This window comes from Lygodium microphyllum, chromosome 7 (assembly GCF_053477565.2).
Source record: "Lygodium microphyllum isolate KBCC chromosome 7, Lygodium_microphyllum_v1.1.10, whole genome shotgun sequence".
Lineage (NCBI taxonomy): Eukaryota > Viridiplantae > Streptophyta > Polypodiopsida > Schizaeales > Lygodiaceae > Lygodium > Lygodium microphyllum.
In genome coordinates, this window is record NC_141141.1 from 106,886,752 (window position 1) to 106,899,000 (window position 12,249).

General features: G+C 43.3%; 1 protein-coding gene across 7 annotated transcripts in view; it reads right to left on the reverse strand.

Annotated features, from left to right (window-relative positions):
- Window positions 1-12,249, reverse strand: part of LOC148033798 (uncharacterized) — a 214,061-nt gene that overhangs the window by 22,951 nt on the left and 178,861 nt on the right. For all 7 annotated transcript variants that reach the window (XR_015691376.1, XR_015691377.1, XM_087681791.1 and 4 more), the window contains 7 exons: window positions 10,955-11,469; window positions 10,767-10,859; window positions 10,607-10,688; window positions 10,475-10,525; window positions 10,319-10,393; window positions 10,100-10,196; window positions 9,799-9,919 (listed from right to left, as the gene is read on the reverse strand). Coding sequence is in view for 5 of the 7 variants with exons in the window: in XM_087681791.1 (XP_087537917.1) it covers window positions 9,799-9,919; window positions 10,100-10,196; window positions 10,319-10,393; window positions 10,475-10,525; window positions 10,607-10,688; window positions 10,767-10,859; window positions 10,955-11,469 (1,034 nt within the window). In the remaining 2 variants the exon portion in view is untranslated. The remainder of the gene's footprint in view (window positions 1-9,798; window positions 9,920-10,099; window positions 10,197-10,318; window positions 10,394-10,474; window positions 10,526-10,606; window positions 10,689-10,766; window positions 10,860-10,954; window positions 11,470-12,249) is intronic.

Below are 12,249 nucleotides of genomic sequence, written 5' to 3' on the forward strand. Positions count from 1 at the left end.
GACAGGTTCATGTGTTGGAAAGCTCAGAGCTGGCCTCTACACGTCAGACTAAAAGTTGCTCAATGCATTATAATCAGTATGATTTCGTTCTTTCTGCCATTGCTTCCTTGGACTAAGAAGTCCTTTTTGGATTTGGTTCAGCCTATCAAATTCATGCTCTAGAAAAAGAAAGGCAATCATTTGGGTCAGGTATGGATTTCATGGCAGCATGTGACTACTTCGAAAAGGATGGGGGGTGCAGCTTTGTTGGATGTTAATTTGCATATGGCTGTTTTGAGGCTATCCCTTTTGCAGAGTCTATGTATTCAAAGACATCCTTGGTCAGATATTGCTAAATTCTTCATGGAAAAGACAGGCATCTCTCATGGCAGCATGGTTATTCATGCTTCCTGGTGGCATGTGCTTAATTCCACGAGGCCTATTAAGGTCTTCCATTCTTTTCTCCTTTCTCATTTGATTTCATCCTGGCAGGAGATGCTACATTTTGCAGTTTGATGCCCTCCTAATATTCGTAAGGAGGAAAATTTGCTGCAAGGAGAAATATTGGCTTCCTCAAGGTTGTTGGATTGGCCACAAAAAGATTTACTGCGAGATAAGTTTAATCGGATGGCTCGGTTGGGGTTGAGACAGTCCTTCACCGTGTTATTCTTGGGCAGCCCCATCTTTATTCTTTCATGTGTATTTGTTAGTACTTTAGGGTGCCTCATGGATATAGTGATATTTAGTCATCCATACAAGACAGTCTTCAGAGGTTCTCTCCTTTGCCTGTGTTACAACCATTGTATCCATGGCGTGACTAGATGTTTGTGCTTCTTGATGATTTTGAGAAAAGGTCAGCTAACCAAATGTTTCATTAGATGGTGGAAGCCAAGAGATGGGTCACTGGGAAAGTTAATAAATTATGGCATCTTCGGGATAGCAAAAAGAAGTGGCGGGAAAGATTTATCTAGCTTTGGAAGTCTAAGGTTCCCTATCAAGGTAAAGTGTTCATGTGGAGGTTGCTCATTGGGGGTCTTCCAACGGGAGATGTGCTCCGTGCCCAAAAGATCTTTGTAGGTCATTGTGTTTTCCGCACTACATGTGATGAGACATTGCTTCACCTCTTTGTCTCTTGCCGTGTTGCGCGACAAATCTGGAGTTTCATTTCCTAAGTGTGGTCCTCAACGACTTAGCACCGCATACCAACTCATTCGTGGATTATGGGAAATATGTCCTCTATGTCTTTCTTTGCATTCGGATTATTCCTGCCTTTTCCATTTCCTTAGAAGGACAACCCTGTGGCATATATGGCGTACTCGAAATGCCTTTATTTTTGATTCAGCATCAGGCATCCACGGGCATGTGGCCTGTGTGCATGGATTAGTGCTATGGCAAATCTCTTCTATGATGCCAGCGGACTTGGTTCTTCCGGATATTGCTGCTCCCTAGCTAGCGATTGTTCGCTCTACTCCAACTGTTCCTTTTGTGTGATCTATTAGTACTGTTCATGTAATAGGTTGTTCTGGTTGTTTTGAGAGCCTGCAGGCCTCATGTAAATATTTAGTTACAAAGAGAGTGAGAGAGACAGAGTATGCTAACCGGCTAGTTTGATGTAATAGAAAGTAAGAGATACAAAAAAGAATGTTGACGTGATGGTATATCCACTATCTAATTCAATTATCTTCATGAAAAAAAGAGAGAGAGAGAGAGGATTCTTGGGTCACTGTGGTTCGTCGTAATGCCAAACAGGATTCTCGCTCCACTCTTGCCCATCCTCCTCCGCCCCCAATCACTGAAACCTTTCAACGCAGAGGTAGGGGGTTTTATATGAAACCTCAATCTTTGCATGCTCCGGCAATAGAAGATAAAAGGTCTTCTGATTTTGCTTTGTGCTGTGATGCACGTGAGAGGCTTGTGCCTCCTTGGGATGTTTTCCGCTCCTAGAAACAACAGTTCCCTTCCCGCGCTTTGGTTGCGGGTTTGTAGAGGGCATTGCTATTCCCTGGCTGGATATTGTTCGCTCCACACCAACTGTCCTTTTTGTGTGATGTTTGCAAGTTAGAGTCTTGGTGATTTTTGTTTGCTCTTTTTCTTAGCTGACTTGATGGTTTGATGTAAATATTGCCACTCTACCTGTGTGGGCCACCGCCTTATTACTTTCCCTGTTTGTGCAAGCCACCCTGCTTGTGGCTAGGTGTTGATCCTTTTGCGTAGCTTGTTTTTTGTTGTTTGTCCTTGATTGCATGCCACAAGAACCCCACAAGCCTACTTTACCTCCTGCACCTTGGGGCAAGGGAGGCTATGGGAGATGTAGGGAGAATGAACTGATGGGACTGCTTTTTTATGGAGGGATTGTATTAGGCTCTTATGGACCCATCGCTTTTGTGGACCCCAATCCAGACATGGAAGTGGAAGATGATGCAGCTAAAGAAGAAGACATTGTAACTTGCACGGATGAGAAGGCTTTTGGCCACCTTGATGTTTAGCCATTTGTCATACCTAGCAAGCATCTTCACGATGTGTTTATTGCTACTTCCAAGGCCCTTAACGTGGGCGATTCTCTACCTCACTCATATGCTTAGGTGGCTTCCACTTTGTAGGATTTGTAGGAACGACGTCTATGATGTCCAAACCGCGAGGAGGAGGGCACATCGATTGGGTGGGAGGAAGAACCTGGATATTTGCAATACCATGGAGTGATGATTCTACCGTCTGCATCAAAAGCCACCTAAGTTGGAGGGTCGTGGGTGGATGATGATGATTGGGATGATTGCTTATGTTGTTGGTGCTCTTTGGGGAATGGTGGGTCCTTGGCAAAGGAGGAGCTCGAGTGGTAAGCGCATCCTAGGATTTTTCTTGGCAACATGAAGAAGTGCGGAGGGGTTCTTGAGAAGGATCAAGAGGTGTTGTGGCAATAGAAGTCTCCTTTGCTTTGCCTTTATTGCATCAAGCTTCTATCTATCCCTATGTTTCCAAGTTTGAAGAATGAGCAAGTTGCTTGCCTTTGGACTGATTGGGCTGAATAATCTATTGCACAGTAGAGTGGGAAGGCACTGGGGAACAATTGCTCAAGTTTGCAAACTCCCTCAAGGAAGAATACGTTGAGCATAATCATCGAGCTATCCCTGCGTGTGTAGAGGGGGAGGTTCTGGATATTGAAGTATTGACTCGAGGTCCTTTGTTCCTTTTTAAAATTTCATAAGCGCAATATCATTCTCTTGTTCATAGGTCGGATTCCCGTGCTTGCCAAGATCCGCCATTGGTAGACCTCTATTCATCAAATCGATGGGGTGGAGGATATCTTTGCCGGTCCGCGTGGATTTTATGAGATCATCCTTCTCTTAGCTTCAGCCCACAATTTCCTTCTTCAAAAGCAGTCCATCTTCTTTGAGAAACAGTTGTTGCATATTGTCTCATGGCATCCATTGCCAGAATTCCAATATTTACTAAAGCAACAATCTCTAGTGTGGGTGGAAGTGGAGAATGCTTGGCTATCTATTGGGCCCTTCTCAAGGATGCAATGGCTGCCAAAGGCCATATGTTGGTATCCCCCAATCTGAAGACAGCCCATAGAAACAGATTGTGCATGCTATGGGATATAGCGAGGAAGTGACCCAACTGGTTGTGCCTCAATTGTATAGCCATGCGGCCTCTTTGGTTCTGGCTCAAGTGGGGTACTTTTGCTAGCCACTCTCTCTCTCCTGTGGTCAACTGGGTCATTTTGTCGGCGAATGTTTGGATCGCAAGAGTGCCTTGGTGGATCATCCCATGGACAAGGACCAGAACTCTTTGCAGTGTTGGGGGCCGTCCCTAGAGATAGTGTATTGGAGACATTGGCAGCTAAGGCCTAGGCCCACACAGTTGAATCTTGTCAAAGCTATTGACCCTTTGTGTTTGTCTAGTCCTGGGGTGCCTTTTGCATTCTCATCTTATTGTACTTACTGAATCCGTTGTATTTGGTTTATAAATGATGGCCTAGACCCAATCTGCACTTTGTAATCTTGATATATTGTGCTTTTTTTTCATAATCAATATAATTACCCATTACAAAAAAGAGAGAGAAGAAAGAGAGAAATACTAACATCTACATAAGCCCAATGTGGCCAATGAGACAAAATTCTGAGTACATGCATGTCAAATGTCATCTCACCAGTTATGTGAAGATAACATTAAAATAAGTGACTTATGAAACAATGCTAAGAGTAGCTGTAGGATGAGACTATGCTAGAGTAGAACAATGTCTTGTGTTATCCCATCAGTAGAAAGGGAAGGAAAATCTAAACTGACAAAACTATTTATAGAAAATGTGGTGAAGACTATAGGTTGTAGCTGATCTCAAGATTTGCACATGATCTCAGCTATGATGCAATCCCTAACTACTCCATTGATATGCTTGGTGGTGAGTCTCCATTGTCTCGTAATAATTGCTCTCATCCGGCTGTGTTGTGGCCTCCTCAGATGTGGACCTAGTAGATAGGGTCATTGTTCTCAATGAAGTGAAATGACTCTATCCAATGTGACTCTATGACATGGAATGGAAGGTGTCTGGCAGGGTGGCTCTGCCTCTCCTAGGCTAAAAGTATCAGTAGGGTTTGGTTTGTGAAAAAAGTCTGTCACTACTCTCTGTGTGGGTCCCTCTAGGTGAGATGGCCTCCAGTCTTGTAGTGGTGTTGTGCAGCGCCTCTAGAGCTCTAGGAAGAAAAGACCTAAGCATATATGGCTCGTACTGTAAAACATGACAAAGAGGTCCAAAACCATCATGGAAGTGGCAACGGTACCGTCCTCATATGTCATAGTATACTCTAGATCTGCATATGTAGTGTTCCTCTATCTCAGGCTCTTGACCACAAAGTTGGCAAGTCCTATGCTTTGTTGGGGTATTTGTCCATCTGCTTGTCTTCACTTGTAGCCTATGGGCGGAGGTACGAATCTGTTTGATATCACCCTGTATGCTGTGGGAGAGATGAGTGTCCATGTATGCTGGCCGAATAGTGAATCCATCATCAGAGAGACGTAAGAAGTGACTTCGGTAGAACTCCATCCTCAATCCTAGAGGGAGTGGTGGGTGGATCCATGGCCTCATTGTCTCAGTCCTCAAGATATCAGCTTTGCTCACTTGGTTTCTCTCAGATTGACTGAGAGAGATTGTAGGGCTATCAAGGCTATAGTCAAAAGGTGGAAGGAGGTCAATATTCAAACTATGTATGATCATCCAAGTAGCCATCTAAGAAAACCAACAGTTCTTCTCACCCTTTGAAGTTAATGCCAATTTGGAGTATCTATGTTGCAAAAGCTCCCATAATTTGTGCCAAAAGGTCACCGCCTTGAAGAGTGCATATGTGACTATAGGTGCTGCCCCCAGTTCTGCTTTGACAATGGGATATGGGGTGGAGAGCTTACTCCTAATCATACATGCTATCATCATGATCAATGACCCTTCCATGCTATTCCAACCATCATAAATAATCTCTCGCTATTCTGGTCTGATCATTGAGTGGGCTAAGATGCTTGTGGTACAAGCTACAGCCCCATACCTTTGTTTCCATATAGTAGTGTAGGTGTGACTAGGGTGTCAAACAAGCATAATTTGGTGTGAGGCTCCTGGTAAGCTGGACTCCCATTTCCTACCAAATAAAGTTCTTGAGAGGCCTTTCACCTAGTCTATGCATCATTTGACAAGAAGTGATATACCACATGGTTGCAAGATCATCTGGTTGGCAACTGCCACTCTCCCTACCAGTGAAAGCCTGTCAGCTTTAGTAAAGGAGCTTCTATCTGATGCACAAAAGAGGAGTTAACTGCTTTTCTGAAGTAGTATTGATCCCTACTTAGAATCCAAGATATTTCAATGCAGCCCCACAGGGGACCCAAGTGAAAATATTGTGTGATCTCCATTACAGCTACCTGGTGTCGCATACCCAAAATCCATATACTTGTGGAAATTAATTAGGGTACCTACTGCTTTGCAGAATATTTGCATGGCCACTACAAAGGCCCTAAAGTTACATTCATCCAATCTAGATAAATTGTTATATGATGGAGGCAGTTTCGTTTTGTATTTCCAGGCCACACTGAGGGTTTTTAGGAAACCCCCAACACATATTTTACAAAATCTACAAACTCCACCTCAAATAGCTCCTTGAACTTAGAAATGGGTAACTTGATGCCTTTGATACCGAAGGATCTGTTTGTCGAGAAAACACTCGTGGCCTGTGCTACAAATAGAAACAAAAAGGGGGCTAGTTGACATCTCTATCTCACAAATCTCTTGATGCTAAATCTTTCTACTTTGGCTCCTCAAGTTAGAACCTAGCTATGTGCTGAGGAATAAAGAGCTGCGACTTGCTTAACCCACTACTAAGGGAATCCCATTCTCAATATTGTGCCCTCCAAAAACTCCAAAATCACAGGGTCGGAACCCCTCTCAAAGTCTACAAGAAACACAATGAAGTCTTGGCTCCTGGAGTGAGCAAGAGTATGGACTCCTAAAAGGTGAATATGTTAACCAAGATGATATGCTCTCGGATAAAGCCTATCTAGGTGGGATGGATAATATCTAGAATCAGAGGGGCTAGTTTGAGATCGATTCCCTTTGTTAGGATCTTGTAGGAAGTTCTATGCAAAGTAATCGGTCTCCACTATGTGATCTCTAGTTGGTCCCCATTTCCCCTTGGAATGAGGTGAATCAAAATCCATCGAAACATCTTTCTGGCATATCCCGTGATGTCATAATCTCCTAGAAAAGTGTGATGAGGCTTGTGGTAATAAGATACCAATAGCTCAAGAAGAACTTATTCAGCCCTCCTCTTGGGAACTTGCCAATAGCTTAAGAGGACTTATTCAGTCAATCTTCTCTTGGGCCTTGCCTGAGGGAAATGCCGAAAGTGCCCTCTCCAACTCCTTTGTAAAGAGGGCTATCAGATGCCTACTCACCCTGTTGTGACTACCCTCTTAGTGCTTTGCCGTACCATCTCTCTATTCCTCTCATAGCAGGGGGGTCTAGTTGTGGATCCTAGCAAAGGCATATAATAACTACTCTGTATAGCCACCTGCCCCAGCTCCAAGGGGACTTGTGTGATAGATCCATCAACTCTCTTGAGCCTCCGTACGCTCTATCCAGATTTTTTGGGCCCTGTAGTATGAAAGAAATCTTTCTTAATCCTATCTCCGTTGAGTCCAAAAGGAAGCTCTCCTATGAAACCTATACTTTCAATTAGCTTCCTTCATAGTATCAATCTATGCTCTGGCAATATGCAACCTTTCTCCCACCCATCTACAACCTGAACATCTCGTCTCCCTCTGGAGTATAGTCAGTGACACTAGTGATCTTCTCCCTCTCTAGAAGGCCCTACCTATGGCCTCTCTGAAGAAGGAATTGATCTCTTGTGGGGTCTCATCCAAGTGTCTACCATCCACATAGAATCCATTGATGGTGGAGAAATTCCTCCCTCCTACTACCTGACCTCTCCTAGAGACCTAAGGCGAGCTGGTGGATTTACCAAACTCTGTTATAAATCATGGGTTGTATTGTCTCATCTAAAATAAGAGGTCCTCCTAGGCAGCCTGGTTACCTGCTTTAATGGTCTTTGTGTATCTGCCTCCCCTATCCTCCAGGGCTTCCACCATGATGAAGTCGACCCTTACAATCCAATGGTTGACCTAGAATACGCACCAACTGAGGGTGGTCCAAAACTGTCTCTTGTCTTGCTGGTCATTCAGGGTAGTCCAAAACTGTCTTGCTGGCCATTCAGGGTGTAAATGACTAAAAGACCAATAAGCACATCCTCTACTCTCACAGAGACTCACATGGCACTCCCTAGACCCACAATACCCCAGCCATGTACCTCCTCCAATGCATATGCAGACACCTCCTTGTATCTTTGTGACACCCACAGCTGCCCGATAAGTGTAGCTGTTTTCTAGCAAGATTTGTCCTGTAGCATAAATCTACTGATTCTCCCACTAATGATCTATGCAGGTTCTGTGTCCTGAGGCTCTAGCCTTGCTTGAAATGTCATCCTTTGAAGCCTTGTACATTACATGAGAGGATCCACGTGGGGTACATTTGAATCTGACTTGGTTCTGCAAGTCCATGCCTGTCTCTGCTATCTCCTTGCATACTCCCTCTCAAATTTCCCCTATGTTACTTCTCTTGTTACATGTAAGGGGGGAAAATTATCAAAGTATGCATCCGAGTTGTCCCTCTCCTGCTTGCTCTCCTAAGAAGCCTCTATGTCCCCCTCCTGTGGAGTGTCAGGTATGTGTAACAAAATCACCTCTTTGTGCTCAGTTTCGTGGCCAGGGCATGCTAGAGATGCTAGGCTGCAATGCCTCCCTCTGAGGGTTTGCTGCAGACTGGGCTGTGGAATCTCTGGCTCCTAGGTGGCTAAAGGAGTGTTTGTCGAGGCCATAGCAGGCTGAGGTGGCGCCACATGGGCTGCTGGTTTGAGATCTCTAAGCACTCTCCACTGTCCCTCTGCCTGTCACTGCTGTTTTAAGCCTATTTGGCACTTTGCCCCTACCTCTGTCCATCATCAGTGTCCTTTTGCTATCACTATGTGGTGTCTCCTTCTTTGTCCAGCACTATTCCGTCTCTGGTGCTCTGCGTCCATCCTCCAAGGTCAGGTTCTGCCAGCTCCCTCATCACTGAAGGAGAAAATGCTGTCATGTCCTGGGGCATTCCACCATTAGATGTCCGACCATTCTGCAGCCAAAGCACTGACTGGCCAAGGAGTCTATGAGAATAGCTAGGTAAGTAAACCTACCCCCAACCCATGTGTCAAAGTGTGCCATTGAAGACACAACCTTGAGCAGATTGGTACAAATGGTGCCTCCATCTGCTCAGGTGACTTGATCTGAAGCCTAAAGCATCCCTTTGCTAGAGGTAGCCTTAGGAGACTTAGCTAGGATACCAGTGAGAAATATCTAGATGGAATCCTCAGAATGCGAATTGGGGGGACTCCAACTAGTCTACGGGCCAGAGAAGATGCCTCAAGGGCTGCCACTCCAGCCGATTAAGAGGGTCCTTCCAGGTGAGGAGTCATGGAAGAAGTTACTGTTGTGGAGACTGCAAACTATTGTTTCTATGGATGGAAGACCATGGCATCCTTGCATTCAGTAGATTTTTTAGCAAATTCAAGCTGTAGGGCTCAGGAAGCGTTTTGAGGTTGGCTTTGCTTTTGCCATTATCTGGGTTGGGAGATTAGTGTTTGCATAGCTTCACCAGATTGCTCCAGCTACCTCTGAAGAGAAGATGAAGCACCCTCTTCTCTTCAACCAGTTATTTAGGACAAAGGGACACCATCTGAGAGAGGATGCGCTTATCTTGGGGCAGGTTCTCTTCGCAGATTGCTTCTACAAAGGGGGAGTGATTCCCTTTCTACAACTACTGGCTCAGTCACAAAGACAGATGCTTCATGGCATTTAGAAGGTTCAGAACATTAAGGTCTCTTAGTATGTGCAGGCCCAACAGCTTGAAGTCCAGCCTCAAGGCATACTGAATTCAATTTGGTGTGAGAATTATCTCTCCAAGAAGACCTCAACTGGGAAAACTCCAAAGGCCCAGTTATTCCATGTACCAAGATTGAAGAAAATAAGGAGAAGTTTACATCTGTACTGTGGTTACCAAAATGTTTGTACATACATATGACAGCTGTACCGTGTAACAAATGTGACTTCATCAATTGTACCTGTCTACTTCTTTGATCTTTGTGCTTATGGTCTTTCTGGTGCAGCAGTTGAAGTGTTAAAAGAACAATATTCAAATGTTAATGGGCTTTCTGGTGCAGTGTTAAAACAAAGACAAAATCTTAAGGATACCTGTTTAAAATAGTGCCTTGACTACCATGTTCGGCTGCAGAGAATACACAAAAACAATGACATGGGATTTCTGTATCCAGTCTTGTTAAAAGATGGAGCTCATATTGCATTTGTTGCTTTCCTGTACACAGTATAAAGTGATTCAAAGATCACATATACATCTTTGCTACTTCTTTGTAACAACCTATTATTGCATGCAGTAATTTTCAAATGTCTTTTTTTTCCTTGATTTCAACTGCATCTACACAATGTTTTCTGCAACAAATTGCTCTTGAAGGAAGCTAAAGGCATGATAGCATACCAGGACTAAATGTTTGGAAGTCCAAAATAGCCAATGTTCCTAGTGCATTATCATGGAGATATGATCCAAGAAGTAGATACTGCTTTATCACTCCTATCTGTACATCAGGTTGGAAGAGAGTACTGAGAAAAAGTAGCTTGGTCATGGAAGATGATAAATGGGTAATGTGGTACATAATCAACATCTTTAACAATAATGTGAAGCTTCAGTGATACCAACATCTTCTAGACAAGGAAGGTCTACAGCTCCCATAAAACTTGGTCGATAGAATCCTCCAATCTCCATGCAGAGGACCTTGTATAAGTAATCGCACAAATTCAAAAACTATCTAAAAAGCATCAAATACTATTTGGAAACATATTGCAACTGGCTTACTTTGCACAATGACTTCATGTGTACAAAGACTACCTTTGAAGATTGAATCTCCTGCAGCACATTAGATGGGTATGCCAAATTAATGAGACTGAAGACCAAAGTGAGATATTTCTTTACAAAGTTGGGGCTTACCAGGCATGAAACTACAGCACAGTGACTCTGTTCATGATAGACTAGATGACATGGAGTACCGCCAAGGTGCAATTTATCCCAGCTGTATGCCACAAAGATGGTCTTATCATTCAAGTCAACATCAAGAAAAAATTAGTGGGTGAGATTTGCCTAGACATACCATAGATTTGGCAGGTCAACTAAATGAAAAATCAGCAGCTGCCCACTTCTAGAGACAGAGATCAAAGAATGTGGGTATGCCTCTGTATGAATTCTGTTTTCGGAGCAGGTACAAAAGAGGGAAAAGTTAGAAAACAAATGGTAAGATGTTACGTGTCCTGCTGCAAGCTACATCTACTAATGTAAGACCTTGCAGTTGATGTCATCAGGCTAGTTTCTCCATGCACTCCATAAGCTTTAAGTTCATAACTGTTTTTTACTAAAAGAACTGCATTTTCAGCTGTCTGTATGAGCACAGACTTGGACATGAAGCTTGGCTTGTGCATCCCAGAAAAGTTCCCTACCAGAAATGACACCTCACTGGAACCAACTCTCAAGCAGCTTTTGTTCAAGGTCTGCAGAATAAATTTGTTTGTGTTGTGGGTGAAAACAAAATCCCTTTGTAATGGAAATGCAGACTTTGAAGACAGAAAATGTGTGCATGTTTCCTTCTCTTTAGCTGAATCATTAAGTTGTAATTCATAATCATCATTCGTTTGGCTTCTTCCTTGATCTGCGTCAGTATACTGAAAGATTTGTAATGTAAAGTATAGCAAATCGCCATTGGCCATGCCCACAAAAAGATAATGTGTGCCTCGAAGCTCCACTAGGTTGGAAGATCGCACAGGTGCTGCAGAATCACAGTCAACAGTTGCTAGAACCTCCTGTGTTTGTGAGGAAGAGCAAGGATTTAGTGGTTATTCAACTATACCTAAGCTATGCCTGAGAAATTTCATAGGTTGAAAAAGTAAAACTTGCTACCACAATGAAGTATGGAATGGTATGCACATTATAAAGAAAAGCCTTTTGAATTATTGATGTGGTCCACAATAATTGCTTCAATATCTGCAGTTCTTTTATTAGTTTCCAAGCATGTATTGACACATTCTTTTTCTGAAGAAAAAAAGCTTCTATTGCATCTACTTCAGCTACAAACCAAAGTAAACAGAATATAACCAAACCCAATCAAAACATGCAATATGCCAATATAGAAAGTATCAAGCAAGGACAGTCTCTCAGGCTGATCATTCTCAAGAGAGAAAGACATGTAAAATAGGCTCAGTCAGGAGGCTTGATCCTAGGCAGCTTAAAGAGCCTCCCATCTCCTCTGCATGCTCTCAGAATCTTACTGGAGTCTATTCCATCTACCTCCAAGGGTATAGATGATCCCTTTCCAAACCTGTGCAATTGTCTCTGATGGAGCTTTGGTCTGGTGCTCTTATAGTCTGGGAGGCCCACCTGACTCCTGGCTGACACAATTGAAAGCCACCGAAGCCCGTAACTCAATCCAGGAGATCATAACAGTAACCAAAATACAGTAGTGATAAGCAAAATAAAGGTCTGGTACCAATGTCCAATCACCAACAGTTAGTATCTCATACATTTGGAACCCCATGATGGGTTTGGCTACTGAAAAGAAGTCTGAAATTGTCATATGAGCATTG